The sequence below is a fragment of the Sturnus vulgaris genome, chromosome 19 (genome assembly GCF_052056855.1).
Source record: "Sturnus vulgaris isolate bStuVul1 chromosome 19, bStuVul1.hap1, whole genome shotgun sequence".
NCBI lineage: Eukaryota > Metazoa > Chordata > Aves > Passeriformes > Sturnidae > Sturnus > Sturnus vulgaris.
Window position 1 is genome coordinate 10434250 of NC_142261.1, and position 19899 is coordinate 10454148.

Genomic DNA, 19899 nt, shown 5'->3' on the forward strand with positions numbered 1-19899 from the left:
TTGGGAAAGCTCTCAGCACACAGCATTTTCTGCAAAACAAGCTAGTGGTACCCCATGGTGCATACACAAGGTCTGGGTTTTTAGCAGCACAGGTGACCATGTTGAAAGCATAAGGCTCAGTAATTTATACCTTCTCTATATTTTTAGCTGCAATGCATCCTGGCCTCTGTTTACAGGCACTCTGCTGGACACCCAGGAAACCAGTAGGAGTGTTTTGCTCTCTCAAATGTTACAATGTTCCTGTAACAGAAAGTGTATTTAAATCACATTTTTAAGGGTGAATCTAAAAGGGCCTCTCTGGTGGTCGAAAAAACCCGGGAATAGAACAGACAGCTGCTAGTAGAGCAGCTCTGGAATAAAACAAGTTTTTGAAGTAGGAAAGCTGCTCTTACACACTCCTGCTGTCAGGCAAAGCATGCTCAAGTGTGTTGATCATTCTGGAGCCTTGAAAGCAATGCAGTGTCTGGTAAGTTCACTCCTAAATGCTGGGAGAACAAGGGATTGTGGGAGACAGCGTGAGGAGGGGAGGGATTTACAGAGAAAAAGCAAATCAGTGAAAGTTTGGTCAGCCTTACTTCCCTTTTGGTTTGTTTTTAGTGAGATTGCAGTAGGAAATTTTAAGATTTAATGCCTGTGTTGCTTTAAGGACAGGAATGCTGGAAAGAGAGGTATTTGATACCTTTGCTGCTAATTACAGTGCAAGCTCCCAGTGTCCTGACAATGCCCTTGTCCCTGACCTGGAGGGGCCTCACTGTCTCAGGGTCAGCTGTAATTTAGTTTCAGGTCAGACCTGGGACTCTCCTGCCAAACTAACTGCACTTTGTTTTGAAGTAGAGACCATTTACTCGTAAGTCTGAGACCATCAAACTCATTTCACTAACAAGAAACAGGAACAAAGTGCAGAGCCCCTGAGACGAAGGTCAGTGTTTGACACAGGGAGAGTTCAGCTGCATCATGAAGGAAGGGGCTGTTCTGCCCACTGAGCCCCACAACCACAGCAGCTCAGATCTTCTGCTCTGTTCAATTAAGCAAGTTTATTACAGACAGGTCTAGGGACCAACTAAGCTGTGCCAGGCCCTGAGCAGGCAATAGCACTGTCAGGCCCCATCACAGAGCACTGCTACACGGTTGCTCCATTTCACAGGAGGCTCCAGAGAAGCCAGCTTCATAAGTTGTTTGTCCTTTCTCACAAATTGCCCAGGTGATTTGGGCCAAGAAAATTCTCTTTTACTTCTTGAAAACCAAGGTTTTCTCCCTATCTCAAAACAACAACAACAACAACAACAAAACGTTTCAACATCTTCAGAGAGAACATGTGGCAGCAAATAACTCAAAGCTGTAGAGGGAAAGAGTTTTTATCTTCCGCAAATAATCAGCCTCCTCTAACTCAAGGGAAAATAGTATTTTTTGACAGAAAAAATAGATTTTGATTCTGATCTTTTTCCCCTTCACCATACTGATGGATAGAGATTCTACTGTCATGATACCACAGGGCACTACCTGAAATTAACTTGTCATTTAATGAACAGTTCTTTAAAATTTATGTGTTAATCTGAGCACCCCAAGCATTTTGCATATTGTCAGAGTCTCTGTTATTTTGCATTATTGGGTTTGCTAAGGGAAAAACCATCCACAGCACATTTTTTTTATTTTTAACTCTGTACATCCCTGCAACAAGAGGCCAACTTAGAGAAAAAAAATCTGCATGGAAAAATTGGTGCCAATTTACAAAATAGTTAGAGGCTTTTGACATCAAAGGAAGGTCCCATGTCCAAATCTATAAACACACAAGTGAGACAAACAAATATAGACCCAAACATACTTTTTGGGAACAGTAAAATATATTCAGCTGTAGCTGATGGCCAAACTTGGGGTTGTTGGTAAGAGGTGAGAGATCACAGCCATAGCAAAGAACAGGACCTCTAAGGGATGTTCAAATCTTTCTTTCATAAAAGTTGACAAGAAGACTGCAACACACCCTGAGATGTGTTAACACTTGTTCCCTGCCATGCTGGACAGCTGCAAAGCAGTGTGGCAGGCTGAATTACCAGCACCACAAACTACAGATGAGTCCAATATTCCTGTTGTCAGATATCCCAGTTCCCGAACTGCCTGTACACCCAAACCACTCTTCTAAGCATTGGTGCCTCTAGAAACATGAAATCAGCTTCCAAGAGCTCATCACAATTGTCAGAGCTCTTTGTAGGACTGGTCCCAGCTACCCAAGAGCTGGTTATCTCCCTCATGACTCCCTGAGAAAACCACGTGTTTCAGGAGCAATGGAATTGCCATACAGCAGAACAGGGCTCTGGAGCAGAGCAGATAGCTTCCTTGGCAGCTGGCCCACAATGTTGGAGCTCACTCCCAGGAGAGATTAGAGGAGTAAAAACCTCATTGCGATCACAGCAAAGCACTCAACCTGCTTCTCCCAGAGATTTCTCACAAGAGCAGAAAAAATTCAAAAGTATCTACACAAATAGGAGGCTGCAGGAACAGAGAAAAGATAACCCAGTTAATGTCATGCACACAGCTTTGCTAACAGCTCAGGCAACACTGATCAGTAAAGGACAGGCAGAAGCTCTAAGCAGAGCCTGCTTTACACCTGGAAGATTACCTGGCTGACATCTGGACAGAGAATTGCCTCCCTACTTAAAAGTCACCCAAGCTCCAGATCTGCAGCTGCAAAGCTTTCGACTGAGGTTTTTAAATTTGGAAGTTGAATAGTGTGAAATGTATTCTATCCCCCAGATGACCTTATCCAAGCTCATTTTCAGGGCACAATAAAGGACAGAAGTTACCCTCAGGTGGGATTCCTGAGGAATCCCACTTCCCTGGAGAAGATGAAAGTACAAACTACTCACTTAGACTTTGTGTGCTTTTGGACTCCTTTGCTACTTCAGGTGTCACTACATCTGCATGACCCCTACAGTGATGGGATAAGGAGATGGTTTTCACTCATTTCAAGGAAGGCTGAGTTCTGTCCATAGATAAAGTAATATTCTGTCTACACACAGAGGACTCTGCACACAGGAGCTGTTTCCCAAGGGCACAGCAAGAAATCCTTTTGAGACAGCTCCCAGGGCTGGAGCTCCTGCAGGGCACCACGTGGGCTCATCCCCAGCCTAGGAGGCTCCTGGGAACAAGGACACAATGAGCATGGACTGCCCAGTTAACCATATGGAGGTCATCTCCCATCCTCTGCTTCACTGCCACCGAAGCAGGACTCTGCAAGGTGGAGCATGAAGCTCTGGGCAGGGCTGTGCGGGTGGCAGCCCAGCCTGGGAACTCAGGAGCAGCAAGGAAGGAGAGGATGCTGGAGTGGAAGTGATTTGAATTAGAACAAACTGGCTGCTGAATAGAAGCTTTTATTCCAGCATGGAGAAGGCTTTGTTAGTCAAGCACATGTGATGCACAAAAGCCTCCACTTGAATTCATTGAGTTTTAATTGGTTCTCAGGTGGGGGAGGAGATGGGTGTGAGGAATTAGGGATTCCTTAAAGAGGCAATATCATTAAATCTTAACGCCTCTTCCCTCTCACCCCCAGCTTCGGCTTAGGAGTCTGGCCTCATTCAATTGTCTCATGTTAGAGAATCAGAAAAACTGAGGGAAAGGGTGGGAGGGAGAGTCACTAATAAAGCCTAAAGGGAGATCAATGAATAAGGAGGGTGAGGGGCAGGACGAAGACTGAAAAAAGAAGGAGCCTGGTTGGAAGAGGAGGGAGGTCACACGCAGGCAGGGAAGACAGGAGAACCTCAAAGGGATGTGGAAAAGAAAATGATGCCATTCGAGTCGGTGCTTTCTTTTCTCCCTGCATTCCTTCTTTTATTGAACATTTAAAACTTCCCTTGGAGATCCTCTATCTTGGCTCTGTAAGCCTGTGCTCCAAAATAACAGAGCCAATCACCAGAAGGAAGCAAGCAAATCCTGGGATGGGTATGGGGTGCATGGTGCTTGTGCAAGGGGAATGACAGCAGTGAGAGAAACCTGCTCGGAAGGACCTCGCAAGAGCTGCTGCTTGTTTTGCCAGATATAGCACTTTTCAAACATGCCACAGACATTGCCGACTCAAGGTCCTTGGGAGTGAAAAAGAAAGGGAGTAATCAGGAGCTCAGGAGATTGCACAGGCAATGTTGCAGGAAGTTCAGCACACTGCCTACTCTATAGAAGGGACCCTGGGTACCTGCGAGCCAGACCCTGACAGACAACTGCTATGCTGTGATGTGGAACACACATCTCACAAATGTGTAATGATTTCCATCAGCCCAATACATCATAAGAGAATGAATTAATGTTGATTGAACTACTACATTTGGAATTTAGATAGGTAAGTGAATGACATACCAAATGCACTGCCAGCAAACACCAACTCAAATGCATTTTCTTTCAGAGTTCCTGACAGAAGAACACTGTTTCTATATTTAAGCCAGACAGTTTATCCTGTACAAAGCCACACACGGGAGATATTTTTTGCAGGAAGCACTGCCTACTGTTTTATTATAATTCTTCATTACAAAATTAGACTGCACGATCTCTGCTTGTAGACACCATGGCACTAAAACAGTGGCACTGCAACCAATTACTATACAAACTCAAATAGGAGGCCTCTGACTTCTGTTCAAAGACAGTGTGGGATGCTGAAAACAGCATTCCCAAGGTGGCTTGTCTCTGAGAGACTATCTGATCCAAGTACCTTTCTGTGTTGTGAAATCTGAAGGAAATACAAGATCCTCCACTGACATAGCTGTGGTGCAGGATAGCTCTCATACACTTAGGTTATTAATGTATTTCAGACCACAGGGGAAAAAAATAGAGGTTGGTGAATTCCCCCATTGAAAGTGCCATAGGATTCAATTTTCTAAACTTCCTACTTGAAAGAGGAGCCTAAGTATCATTTAGAAGTGACACAGAAAACAAAGTCTCATTTGGTTCTTAACTCCAACTGAAAGCAGACGTGGTCTCCACCTGGCAAGGGCATTTGTGAGCAGTGGGCTGCAACAGTGCCTGGCACCAGCTACAGAGAAAGCATTTAACCACACATGGAGAAGAGCTAACACCACTTGCCTTGATTTTTAATACTCCAAAGTCTACATGCAGGCTCTGCCAAGCTGCCTACTGTCACTACTTGACCAGTGACAACCCACAAGAGCCCTGCCCTTCAGCAGCAGCAGGACTTTCCTCCAACAAGGAAGTCTCCTCCACACAGCTCACATAGGAAAATACAAACAACAAAAAAATCCTGTTAGAGAGACATTATTTTTCCTTTTCAATAAATGTTTCCTGTGTGCTTCAGCTTGTCTCTTCTCAGAGTGCACCTGCATTACGGGTAACAGATTTATTTCAGTTTTTATCTTAAGGGTTTTCAATACTCCATATCATTCCATATCATTAATTTCGAATTACATCTGACTCACTTGAAGCAACCAGCTGTTTTCCATCAACAACAGTAACATGGGTGAGTCTATCTTATTGTGCATAGTTCTAAACAAGATCCCTGCCCTGTTGGAAAGCCACATCACTCTATGCAGGACTAAGCAATTGTACTGTTTTCCTACAACCCCGCATTCCACGCTAGAGATAGAACAACTCCTGTTACTATCTTCCCAGCAGCAAAACGTAGGAAAAGGCTGTTGTAGTAAGAATGGGCAAGGTCATGCCTCCAAGACTGTTCCTTGTATTTATCCTAGACTTGTGGCCCTGGATGCATTTGCCCTCCTCCCAGTAGTTTGCTAGTAACAGCCTTTCCTGTAATTGTTTTCTTCTCTTTCAGATATGTTTAGTTTATACTTCAGTGCTGGAGTATTAGTTTTCATGATTTCACCTTGTTTCTCAAGAATCCCCTATTTTGTACCTTTTAATAGAACCAGATCATTTATGCCTTTGGAAAGAAAAATAACAGGGGAAAAAAAAACAACTTCCAGTACTCTCAAATATCTCATTGCTCTCCTATGGCTTTCAATAGATGTGTTTGGTAGTTGGGATCCTCTTGCAACATATTTCCTAGCAAGTACCATTTCCACAACCTCTTGGTATGCGACAGCAGGCACTTCTGAACTGCTTCACTACACAAGCCACAGATTTGTCTGTCACAAACAGTGTCAGTTATCACAGCATCAAATTTGCTGTGTGCAGCAGGTCTCCAAGACTGCCATGAATTGAAAATTGTTTTGCTACCTCTTCTCAATGCCTGATGGGACAGGTATCTCAGCAATCAGCAGTGGCTTTGGGGCAAAGTGTGACTGACACATCTGTATCAGCTATCCAGTTAATTTTATTCCTGGCCTGTTTCATTACATTAAGCCTCACGATGCTCACCATATTTCCTCCTTTCCAAGCAGGAGAGATAGCAAAACCATCCTTTCAGCTCCAGAAGCAGTTTAGCTATGGCTACTCCACCGATTAGACTGGCTTCACCTCACAGGTCCTCCTGCAACCAGGATATTGCCTCTTTTTTTTCGAGTACTAAAATCACAAAATGAACTTAATCCTAGGCAAAACTTAGCCTTAACAATGTATCACTGACAATTTCAACAGGATCACAACAGAAATATCCTGTGCCAAGCTACTGGTCAGGCACAAACTTTTACTTTCTGTTCTTCTCTGGGAAAGGGGCTGATTTGTGTGGCTGCTGACATAGTTTCAAGAATATGAAGGCCACTTACAGCACAGGTCTTTAAAAAGCTGATCAGAATGTTCAAACAGGAACAAGCCTTGCCATTCTTGGAAATCACTTGTTTCTGCTCCAATGGACAAGCCCTTGGAAGGACTCTGGGACCACCCATCCTTTGCTCTGTCAATGGAAACATCAGCACCGTGTGCTGAGCCCAAGGGTTTCCTGCAGGTTGCAGCTTCTCATGCTGCTTCATCTGAAGCTCCAGCCCCCAGGCAGGCTCTGCACACAGGCTCCTGCTCCAGCCCATGCCAGGGCTGTAGCACCTGCAGGACCAACCACCAGAGCACTCATAGCTTCTCCGGACCCACAGGCCACATCCAAGTTTGTGCAGGAGGAGGCCAGAGCTGCACTGGAGCCAAGCACTCCGTGTTACAGACAGAATGAGGCTAGGATGACTAATGAGAGAAGCCAGCACTGCAGAAGCTTTCCAGCCCAGTGCCCTCACAGGTTTTTTGTGTGAGATGATAGCATTTCCACATTTATCAGTGCAATAGTGCACACTTACTCTTCTTTAAATTTGAACAATCCTGCACCTCCATCGCTCTGCTGATCAGCGGACCTTGCTTGGAAAGAGCTTTACAAATGCACATCACTACTGGTAACAACACACAACTTCCCAGTGGGAACTTCAGGGAAGAGCTCTACACTTTGGTACACTCACTCATTGTATCTAAACATGTTATTTCTCTGAATAATACCAGTGCTCAGTCTCCTGTGTTTTGACAGGTAAGTAGATGAGGGGCACTGTGACTTTAAGAAGGTCATTTCCACTGTCCTGCCGCTGTAATTAGCCTGCTAAAGAAAGGGCAGAGGCTGGAAATTGGATTGAGCAAACCAGGCTTTAGCCGCAGGATGAAGGCAGAGCTCTGGGATTGTTATGTTAATCACCTGAGCTCAGCAGTCCCTGCCCTTCAAACAAGCACAAACCCGGCGCAAACCCAGGACTCCTCTGTGAAGCAAACTCAGCCTGGCTCAGGCTTCAGCTCCCCCAGGACATCTCCCTCCACCTCCTGGGATGCAGGGGCCACCCCTGTGGACATGCCTAGTGGCATCTGGGAAGGATCCTCTGCTGGCCACAGCCTGAGCCCGTGGTCATACAGTTCCTCTGATCCAGAGCGCCGGGACACAACTGCCAGCTGTGGGAACACTGAATGGGAGTCACAGGTGATGCTGTGAGCTGCTGGGCCAGGGCTGCTTTACACCATCGGAGGATCCAGCCCCAGCCATGTTGAGTCAAAAGCCTGTCTGGAAGAACAGATTGCTTACTGCTATTCCACCGATGAAAAATAGCGTTAAGAACAATAGGCCAGATTCGTATTCGGCATAATAATGGCTGCAGGACTGCAGGCGGGTGTCAGCCCCTCTGCAACAACAGCACAAGCCCCCCCAGGTCCCTGGGCCACTGGACAGTGCTCCAGTCCACTGTCTTCAGCACAGGAGCTACCCCAAGTTAATCCCTGGAGCAAGTCCTGGGGGTACAGCCCCCAGCCTGCCCCTGAAGTCTCTCCAGGAATGCAGCCACACTGTGTGCCAGAGCTGTCACCTGCACCAGACAGTGGTGTCACCTCAACAAGAGGTGCTGCACAAGCCAGCAGCAGTGGTGAGCTTGGCCCAAGGTGCCCCGTGTGCTGTAAGGACATGTTTGTGGCACAGCCAGTGAGAGTTGGCCATGAATTGCTCCCAGCCGGCTGCCTGCTGCCTCCTGTTTTGTCCTCTCCACCTCTCCCCTCCACGGGAAACAAGGCTGGGGTTTACCTCACTGTGCTTTACTAGCTTGTATCCCTGGGAAACGTACCATTTTGTCTCCTCTCTGTTCAGAAACTTTGGGCTAACAGCCCTCATCACCACCACCCACCTTCTTTTTAAGGCAGCAACCCAGGCTGGCCATTGTCCCCTCCTTTTGCCCCTATTTTCTTAGGGCAAGCTTGTGCTTCTCCCCCGCATCGGGACAGCTGGGGCTCTGCGTTACCTCCCTTGTTCTTTGGCACATTTTCTCACTGCACCCCTGCGCTGCTGGGGAGGGGGGAGGGAGGGGAGGAGGATGGGAGGGCAGTGTCTGGCTCTGCATCCAGCGTGCCGGATGGCATGGTTTTGGAGAGGCCTGGCTTAGTGAAGTTATTCAAGCCAACGGCAGCCTGGCAACCGGGCGGCCACAATGGGAGTGCAGGAGGAGGAATGTTTCCACATGCCTGATCAATGGGAGCAAGGGAGACAGCAAAGCAAACAGAAGCTGGGAAAGAGACACAAAGAGAAAGCAGCCTTTTCTCTGCTCAGTTCCTTTCATTTGTCACAGCTCTTTGTGCGGCTGATGACAACGGAGGCCCTTCGGAGGCTAGTTTTAGGGAGTTTGGTTTTTCTAATTAAATAAAATGCCGTGTCCTTCTTATTCACTTGTCACCTTCCCGCTCGCCAAAAAAAACCCTAAGAGCAGCCCCATCAGCACTTCAGCCTCCCGCGACATGCACCTCCCAGGAGCCCCAAGCACCACTTTCTCCCTGGGAAGGTAGAAGGGCACAAGCACCCCCTCACCCACTCAAGAGCAGCTCTGTGCTGGACTCACTGCCCTGCTCGGGGGCTGCAGCACAGGCCACCCGTGGCCCCCTGCCTGCTCATTACGGGAATAAAGTCCAGCGAAGGACAACTTCTCTGGAGGCGGCGTGCTCCTGCAGCAGCTGCTGACGAGACTAATGGGCAACTTTCTATGGGAATGAGGCAGCCAGGGTGAGGGGACAGTTGCCTTGGAAACTGGGGCAAAAATTTCCCTTGAAATGTCCCAGGCAAGATTTACCTGGGAGCTGACTGTGGGACAGAAACTCCTGCAACCTGCAAAGCAGATGCCTAGAGAGGAGATGGAAGCAAAGGAGGGGTGTCAGGACAGAGGCACCAGCGTGCTGGTGCTGGGTTATGTGGTGACAAACAATCCAGCCCTGTTGCATAACCAGTGGTGGGAGCCCAAAGTTGTTTCCTCTAATTACTATGCAAGAGCTCACAGGGACAGGCCGCCTCTTGTGCAGGAGTTTACAGGAAAGGTCCTCCCTGGCTCGAAGGCATCACCAAGCAAAGTAACAGGAGAGAGAGTTTGGGGGTAAGCTTTCCTGCATTGAGGCCAGAGGAGAGGTTATTCAGTCTCTTTTTTAGAAAGAAGTCTAGCTGAATGTATATAGCCCTGAAGAACACAGAAACCTCCTGGTTGCTGAGGAACAGGAGACAGGACACCTGCCTCCTCCACACCTCCACCAAAACACATGCTTCCCCCTCCTGTAAACAACTCCATCCCCAAGCAGATAGGGCTGCAGCAGCTCAGCTCCAGCCTCCTGAGCAACATGAGTGCAGGAAAAGGGCTAGTGATCTTGCATGTGTCTTAGGAGAAGGAAACCTCTTTAATGATCATGGCAACATTTGGGATCTCACCAGGCTTTTGCTCAGTTAGTGTCAAGCTGCAACCAAACCATGAAAAGGAGCTCCAGCAGTGTAAGTCAGCGAATGGCAGTATGAGCTCAGGGAAACAGAATGAACCTTAGTCCTAATCATTGATGTAGCCTTGGTTCAACAGCACAGGAAAATTCCTGCCCACCTTCAACATCCAAAGAAACAAATAATTAAATACAGGCTTCTCATGGACAAATGTTCCAGACTGTCCAGCAGGACAGCAAGTTCTTCTCTCAACACCTCTTTCTATTCCCAGAGTTTACACTGAGCTCAGGACCTCTTGGGTCCTCAGTAGTCTTGTGTCTAGGTCAATCAGTGGAACCAATATTGAACCAGACATTTTGGCAGTCAGGATTTGAAGTGATAAGGATAGGATGTGTAGCCTTATCCACTTCCAACATCACTCCACCTGAATGGCACTTGACACCCTGCTTCTCTACCATGCCCCCTCCTTTGGGGGTTCAAGCATATCCATATAGGCAGGCTAAAGAGGATCCCACATACCATTTTTCACAAAAGCTGAATTTCAGCAGTGTTGGGGTTTCTTCTGCCTCATTCTGGAGGCATCAAGAGGGTGTCATGCCTCAGTTTCATTGTTTTCTCCACCTTCCCACAGCACCACAAGTGATGCTTTGATGGCTAATAATGTTCATGATGTGTTCATTTAACAACGTAATTTCCTCTAAATAATAATATTATAATTACTAAAAAAGAGGATTCTACCCTACCTCTTAACACCAAGGTGTTTGCTGCCATATAATCCACAAATTTGCTTTTGGGAAGTGTCTCAATTTCCATATTGACTATATCCTTGTTGTCCCAGTCCTGCCTGGCTCTTCCACTGCCTCCAGACATGTGCTAAGTGCCAATCTGCAGCTGAATGAATAGGAGCCTCTCTGCCACAACTTCAGAAAGAAAACTAACTCCACAGACATTACCAACCCCTTCAAACTTATTCTGGCATTCCTTGAACATTTTTGTAAGGAAGGAGAAATCCATCTTCACTCCTGCCCAAAGGATTGCTTTCATTGCCTCTGTAGATTTGCAATGGCAGGTATTTGACCTGTTTCAAAAATATTCATGAGACTCAGATGCATTCAGTAAGGGCAGACACGCAAAATCCTCAGCTCATGTTCTCCTGAGGTCTCAGGGTGCTGATGGCAATATACATCCTAATTACAGTATATAACATATTAAGAATGAGACCTTGTCAGCTCTGGTGACATTCTTTGAATCAAAGAATCTGGAAATGATTGTGATTATTTCTCAGTAGATCAGAAAAAAAGTCTAACCACGTGCAAATATTTTTAAGTAATTGCCCTTTTCCCTGGTCTCGGTGAGAAGCTTCCAAGACAGGCCATAGGTAACATTTGAACTGTACGAGAAAACTTATACAAATCCAGAACTGGTGTTGTGCAGAACAGTAAAATGGGCTGCTCCTATGCAGGAAAAAAAAAATCCTCAGGTATACAGGCTACCAAGACTGTCCATTATGGCATTCATTAACCTCTGAAACAGAGATTGCTCTTCTTTACACACAGTGCATGATATAATGTTCATGGACAAAACAAGCAGGAAAACCAGCATTCATTCCCCACAGAATTCCAAGCAGTTTCTGCAGACTTCCAGAAATATTGCAAAGCAGCGCAAAACACAATGCAAGTGGTGAGGAAGAAAAGCAAAGTGTACTCCCTCTTAACACGATCACTGCAAGGCAGAGCAGCTCTTCCAGAGCTGGTGCAGCTCTCACTCCTGCCCCTGTGAAGACACCATCCCAATAAGTAGCAGCAATCTACAGCTCCCTGCTCTGCCTCTCTCAACAAGATCCTTCTGTGCTGCCTATGGATTCATCTCAAGATAACATTATTTGGTAGAAGGACAACCTGCTGATGGACACATGCAATTAGTAGCCTGCTGACAGGAGCCCTTTCAGCCTGTCTGTGGCCCCTTTTACTCAGGTAAAGCTGGCACAGTGATCCAGCCACTCATCCTTTGTTACAGCTCTATAAAGCAGAGGAAATAATTCAAAAAGTCTTAAAGGGAACCTCAGGGTGGAAAGAGAAAACCTGTCAGGTATTCCATAACTGAGGGAGAGGCACCATTTTATCACTGTTGAAACAGCTCCCACAACTGAATCAATAAGTGCTTGAGCTTTTTATGATTCTCCTTAGCACAGGTAATACCACAACAAGGCAAAGAGCTACCTCCTGCAACCATATAAACAAGTAAATCTGAGGGGAGAAGGGGTGGGACGGACAGAGAGCATTTCTCTCACAAAATACTGTGTTCATCCCAACTGAAAGAGGAATGCTTCCTCTAAAAGCCTTTCTTTCAGTTTTGTGACAATGTGACCCTCATACAGACAGTGCACAGGTGATGGAGAGAGCACACACAAGACACCTGGAATGGTGGTACTACTCCACCAACCTTCAAGTTATGGAGTACACACCATAGTGACCAGATCTCCCAGCAGTCTACTTACACAACCCTGCCACAGGGGTCAACCCCCAGGAGAGGAAATTCCTTTGGGCATATCACATCAGAGCTCCTTGAGATCCTTCCCACTTATTTAAGTCTCAGCCTCACTGGCACACATGTGCCACAGCCTTCCATAGTTGTTTTCTGAGCAAAACTGGAAGCAAAATTATTCCAACTCATTTTGGTTATGGAGCAAGAAAAACAACTTCACATGACTACAAGACAGACTGCAAATGTTTACTATAACACTCTTCCACCCACAGCCCCACATCCTGATGAAAATCAGAGAAGCCCATGCCTTGGGTACAGCCTGTTCTTGGCCACAGCACATATGGGTGCCAGAGACAAAGCACAGGGCAGATCCAGCCCTGTTTACTTCACCACTTGAGACTCTGACCTTGATCATTCACTTGGCAGAGGATGTATGTGGTGTTCAGAGGTTGCTCTCTGCAGTGTTCAGGCTTTTCTCTTCATTTACAAGTATGTTACACAAAACACAGCCCAAAGTTACCACAGGCTTTCATAGCTGTGAAAACCAGACATCCTCTCTATGAAGATCCACCAGCTTCCCGTTAGCCTACCACAGCCTGCTCAGACATTCCTACACCCAAGGAAAGCGGCTTTTAACCCGTTCTCATCTGCAGACCCTCACGGGATTTTCACTAGCAATCTGGACCTATACACAGTGACTTCCAGCCTGCTGCAAATACACCACATTTCTGTTGTCAAACCTGTGGCAAGAATCCTTACAAGCTGGAGAAGCAGACATTAGGCTAGGACAACTGGGACAGAAAAGATTCATCGTCTTCACCTAGCGAAGGAATGTTCCTTAGTTCCAGTAAAAAAAGCTGTGAGTTGCAGAGCTTAGGCACACTGACTTGTGTAGCCCATCCCTCATTTTGCAGTGATCAGTCAGGCTGTGCAGTGCAAAGGAGAAATCTCTTCTGGCTTGCTCTCTGTCTTAGAACAGGGGACCAAAAAGCAGACATGTGAGTGCTATCCATAAACTCCACTGGAATTAAAAAGCCATTCCTATAAGGCCATCAGTAACCTCCTACACCCTGCCAAGGTCTATGACCAGGCGCACAAGTGCCCTCCTAATGGCTCTGCAAATTCCCTTTCAGAAAGGCTCTGACAGCTGATCTCTGTTACAGCACTTAGCACCTGATGAGCAGCAACTCGGAAGGAGATGCTTAGAGGTGGCCACCGTGATGTGCATCTCAATACTAAGGCCCTGCCAGAGGCAAAGTCCTGCGCAGATCTGGGGGGAAGTGGATTCCATCACCCCAACAGTGCAGCAGGTCAGCCCTCTTCTGCATTGTCACTCTGTCCAGCTGTTTACAGACAGTTGGCTTGAACTCCAGGAGCAGCAAAAGCCACTGTCCCATTTCCTCTGTCATCTGTATTGTCTTAGCTCTAAAAGCCATATGAATCCACAGACATAAATGCACCCACCTCTGCAATTCCATAAGTGTTTGCATCCTTCTATCATACTAAAAGTGCCACACCAATGGTGCCTAGCAGCAATTCCCCATCCTGCCTCTTGGCCAATGTGAAAATAGTTCTGTCATGCTAGAAGAGTTTGTCAGCTTGTCTCACACCCAGCTCTGGGGATACTGGTGTATGCAAAAGGCATCTCTCAACAGCCCATCATAAAAACAACCACAGGGCTGAGTACCGAAACTGGCCATGGGATCTCTGCCCGCAGCTCCAAGGAGCTAATTTGAACAGGCCGAGCTGTATGGACTCAATAATTAAGAAAGAATGTACATGAAGTCAGTATATTAAGGGGTGCGAATGCATTTCAGGTCTAGAGAATTAAACCATTGTAATCAGAGAAGAAAAAAATATTAAGTAAAATCATTGCATGGACCTTGACTATTCCCTCGGCAGGACAAACCTGATGACTAGTTGTTGTTTACAACGATAAGGTCAGAGGAAAGGCCATTTCCTCTCAACAATTGTCAGAAAGGATTAAAACCTGCATTCAGGCTCGCTTTGAACTAGCAGGTACTCCATTCCCCGATGGTATCAGGATCCATTCAGCGAGGTCTCCGGCAGCCTCCGGGGCATGTCTCCATAATGCCCCCATTGTGGAAGTATGCACAGCACCGCTTCCTGCAGTCACTCCATCTTTATGAAGCTTCACCCTTGTGGTCTGATACCCAGGGCAGGAAGCAATCCTGCAATCACTGTTTAATTAGTCATTTCCCAAGTCTGCCTCAGTTGAGAGTTGCTGCTGCTTGTCAGCTTCTGGAGAGGGAGGCTGGGATTCAGAAACATCACTACCAGATTGTGAAAGAAAGGTTGCTTGCAGGGTTTGAGGCACATTATACCACAGCTGGACAGGCCACATTCTCCATTTCCTTTTTTTTTTTTCCTAACTAGAAGGATTTGAGCAGATGAAGAGGCCATTGCACCTTCTGCAAGTCAAGACAAAAGCTAATTTATAACAAAAGTGGCTTTACTTTTGTTGATTTGTTGATATGGGCTGGGCTTTGGTTGGCTTGGGTTTTGTTTTGGTTTATTTTTCCTTGAGAAATAGCATCTTCGATACAAAGCACATACTTCAAGAGAGGTCTGTTCTGGGAATTCCAGTTGCATACTTTCCTTTGTGGAAGTCAGTACTGAGCCTGAGAGGCTGGATACATGCGGCCTCAGCTTTTCCAAGTGAGATCACTGGAAGAGGTACTTCTTACCACACAGTCACCAATTTAAAAAGAATGAGAGTTACATAGTATTAAAATATTTGTCTAGATAATGAGTGTTTGTGTGTGGATGAATGCTAAAGGAAAAAATGTTTGTTGAAGCCCAACTGTTTTGAAAAACTTTATGATTTATCTGTTTAACAAAATTAATGAGGTATTCAAATAGTGTCAAAAAGGCCTATTTTGGCATTTCTGATGTACTGCACATGGTTGAGAAAAGCTTTCCAACATAAAAAATATATACAATTATATAAAAAGTTAAATGAAGCTATATAAAATAACTATTTTTTTTCAGTTCAAAGACACCTAAATCAGAGGAACTGCTCTGATCAAAAGAAGACAATGCTTTCAGAGTTTAATTTTGTAAGAAAACTTGATCTAAAATGTGATACACTCTGGAATGCTTTTGAAATCTCAAAATTTCCCAGTAAAACGAGAACTTCTTTCTCTAGTCCCAGCTTTCCTTTGCTGCAATGAAGTAACTGGAAAAGTTGTATATGTGGAAAATTTCCTTGTGACAGTAGGACAACCCTGCTTTTGATATGTGTGTTGTGAAGCAGGAAAATCAGAAGAAGAAAAGCCCCAGATCAGTGATCCCACTGAGAAATTTACATAAATTTCAAGAAACTGGAATTCTCAGATGACACTGGAAACTGACTCCAATGGGGAGTAGAACTGGTGAGGGAATTATGAATTATTGTTGTTATCATATTAAAAGTTCCCACTCTCTCTGCAGATCTAGCATGTAACTTCTTATAACCTTGTTCAAATCACATCTTGTAATATGCTGGATCAGTCTCTGTACAGGGCTAATGCACACAGCTTCCAGCAGCTCGGAGGACAGGCAGAAAAAATATCTATTTGCTACAAAAAATGGTGCAAGTATGTCCTCAGAAGGTTTTCCCCCTCCCTTCTTTTTCCCACTAAGTCTATACTAGCCTTGACAACAAAATTGAGAAGATACGGGGATGAGACAATTTCACATGAGCATCCTCTCTCCTCAGCCACTCAAGAAGACAAGTGGCATCTTCTCCATGCTCCTTTCCTCCGATCCCATGACAGTTTCCCTTTCTGCAGTGATGTTTCTGGGAACTACACTATGCTCCTGTGTAATGTGATCTCCCTCTTAAGCCAAGGTTTCTTGCAAAGTGCCAAAGCACAACAAGAAAAATTATTGTAAAGACTGGCACGGATGAGAGAAGGGTGCACAAGAGAGATGTGAGAGAGCTCAGGAACACCTGTGAGGTTATGGGCTCCATCCCCTCACCTGGGGGAACAAAGGCTCAGCATCCAGCATTGCCATCAATAAACTGCTCTTCTAAGAAAAGAACAGATGTGACAAAGATTGTTCCAGGGTCTGTAGCAGACCACAGCCAAAGCAGAAGAGTCTAAATGTGCTGGGCTGGGATGGCAAGGGAAGTCACAACTGGGTTCAATCTAGGAGGAATTATTCTTACACTCAATTCATCAATTTATGGGCAAGCAATTCCACAGGCAACGTTGACTTGATTAAACAGAGCCATAATGACAGTGAGTGTAGGGAAGCATCCAGCCAAGTATGCAAACTAGCCTTCTCAGCCTAGAATAAAAGCTTTCCAACCAATAATTTCATGCTTTTATCTATACGATCATTAATACAGATACCAAACAATGCCAGCTCGACGTGGTGTCAAAGGCTCTGACAACCTCTAATTGATAATAAATAATTCAATTTCTGTCCCAGTCCAAAACTGCTGAATCTTGGGACATGTTCCAAATAAATGATTAAAAAGAACTTTGAATGTAATTATATCTAACACAATTGGGGATATTGCCCAGATGAAATTTACAGCAACTATTCAGAGCTATAAAAATTCAATGACACTGACAACTCCTCATGCCCACTAGAAAATTAAATGTTTTTTACCCAGGCAATGGCACAGAGTGCATTTTTTATCAACAGCTTTATGCCAGCAACTCACCCAGGCCAACAGTGCTTCCCACAGCCATGAAGTCTTTCCCCAAAACACCAGAGAAAATTTGGGATCAGTGTTTTGACACAGCCAGATCTTCACTGTTCTGTACAAGCAGAACTGGATCTTCTGTCTGATACAGCTGAGTCTTCCCCTCTCCCCAGACTGCTTATGTTACAATTAGCAAAAATTTCTTAAGAAATTAGAACTCTTAGTTCCTGGAAAGAAACTAGGGCAAGGTGTTTCAGCAAGGAAAGTGACTATCAGCACAGTCCTGAAGGGATGAATGCAGCATCTCAGAAGCACACCGAATGTTCTCAGTAATTCCCAAACTCCAAAGCAAGAAGGATCTCTGAACACTTGCTGAAAACACAGGACACATACTTACAGAAACATCCTTATATTACATTTAACTCCTATTTTTCTCTCATATGTATAAATCCTTGCTGAAATTTTACTTTCTGAATCTGTAAACAAGGGATGATACTCACTTTGAATTATTTGGATGCAATTTATTTGAATGCTGATATTCAATTTTCTTAGGAGAAGGGTATATGTAACTGACCTGAAGAAGTAGTGACTCCTAGGAACTTTGTAGGTTCATCATAGATTATAAGTTTTATAAAGTAAATTTTATGAACGTGCATACATATATATATGTAAGACATGAAAAGGAGAGTGACTAACAGAATATTTAAATATCAGAAAAAAACAAGGATACTTTCCTTATGCAACCTCAGTTGCACACACGAACTAGACAAAGATCTCACATGTCTTCAGAGCCTTGGTGAGGTGGTTGTTATTTCCTAAGATAATGGAAGAGTGGAACCTAAGGACAAAACACTGTAATATCAGAAATCACTCAGGAAGTTGCTCAGAGAACTGGACTGAGCTCTGTGATCCTGTAATATTTTCACTGCCAGATCACAGGTATGGAATGTGCGTTCACAAAGTAATTTTTAATACTTTGTGGTTAAGCCATATACATACAGGAAATGTGTTCTAGTAGTTTGTTTTGCAAAGTTCATTAAAAGGGAGCTTGCAGCGGTTCATTCAGAAATTCCACATGGCCAAGTCCTTTTTAAAAGACCAGAAGACAGTGGCAATAACAGAGGAATCAAATTAATATTCTGATTTCTCATTGCACACCTGCAGGTTGGAAAGGGCATGGGATAATACAACAGCTGTGTGGTTCTCCTCTAGAACACCAGGCAACACATCCCTGCTGGCAGCTTTTCTGCTGAATAGAAAGGACAGCACCAGAAGACTCGATCTAACATCTCTAATGTTAAAAGAATTTCTCTACTAAAAAGCCCATAAAAACAAAACAAGAAGGAAAAGCATTTCAGAGTTCCAAGAGGGACCAGAAATGGGATAAGAGTAGAAAGCAGAAATACAGATGATGTATTGAAAAGATGTCATCACCTCTTTAATGTGTTTTGTCTTGTCAGCTGTTAACATCCATAGCTGCTCCGTTTGCAGTGGTACAGAAGATGGGGAAAGGCTGAGCTTGGAGCAGCAGCTGTACTCTGAGGGCTGGGTAACTGGATCCAGCCTTGTCAAGCAGACACAGGGCGAGTGCTGCTGAGGTGAACTCAGTTTAATAGGTTGCTACTTACAGGCTTAGACCGATTTACAGGTGTTTGCCCTGAAATATGACCATCCATGTCACCACTGCTAATCCTCTCCCCTTCTGAAATACTCCCACTTCAACAGGTAGCTATTTTTAGAGGAGAAAACCCACATACATACCAAAATGCAGCAGTGCTCTCTAAATCTCCTCCCACAGGCAGGACAGTCTGACTATCACAAATGAGACAACTTGTCTTTGGTGAACAGCACAACACCAAACCCTCGGTTGCCTCTGTCATGGTGGGTGGCAGCCACCTGCAAGTGACAGTAATAACAGGGATGTCACAGGGAGAGCACACACAGACCTTGCATCCTCCTCCCTGGCAGCCTGGTAGAAAACCTCCTGTTGGCAGTGCAAAGCCTGGGAAGCATAGCTGGCTGCTCCCACTGTGTCCAGGGGAACAGTGTTTTCATCTTTCTCTGCTGAACACTTCCCTTTTGCCTGCTCTCTCAGGCTTCTGACCTGTTTTCTGCACTGAGTTTCCATCCAGCCTGCATCCCCATTTTGGATCCTGACACACTGCTGGAGACACGCTCTGAGAGATTGAATGGCCAGGGCACTGTGATGCTCTGGACCTGGTGAATGAGTTCCTCTTCCCTGCACACACTGCTCCAGCACTGTGGTAATGATTTGCAGACATACATGAGGACAGGGTTCACAGTCTAACTATACTAAACAAAAAATTATCTTGGGATTAAATGTAAATTTACATAAGAAGATAACATTTTTTTCCTTACATAATATATCATATAGGTACTGACTGTGTTGCATATATCTGTCTCCTAGCTAAGCTTAGAGACTGCTGGGTACAGTTTCTAGGAATCTACCACTCACAGCAAAATGCAGCTTCTAGGAGCTCAAGGCCATGCCAAGTCTCACATACTGAGCATAAGATCTGGTATCCTTGCTGCTGTTCTCTGCTCCATACCCACAGAACCTGCATTTTAGCTATTTTGAAGCATAGCAACTCTCCCTCTCTGTCATTTTGGGATTTTTATGTGGCAGATATTTTGGTTTTGCAGGGCATGC

The 19899-nt window shown here is 45.1% G+C and overlaps 1 protein-coding gene across 1 annotated transcript in view; it reads right to left on the reverse strand.

The window, feature by feature from the left end:
- Positions 1-19213, reverse strand: part of MSI1 (musashi RNA binding protein 1) — a 56832-nt gene extending 37619 nt beyond the window's left edge. Inside the window, exon 1 of the mRNA XM_088175922.1 lies at positions 18990-19213. Coding sequence (XP_088032048.1) covers positions 18990-19108 — 119 coding nt within the window. The 5' untranslated portion in view covers positions 19109-19213. The remainder of the gene's footprint in view (positions 1-18989) is intronic.
- Positions 19214-19899: the final 686 nt, after the last annotated feature.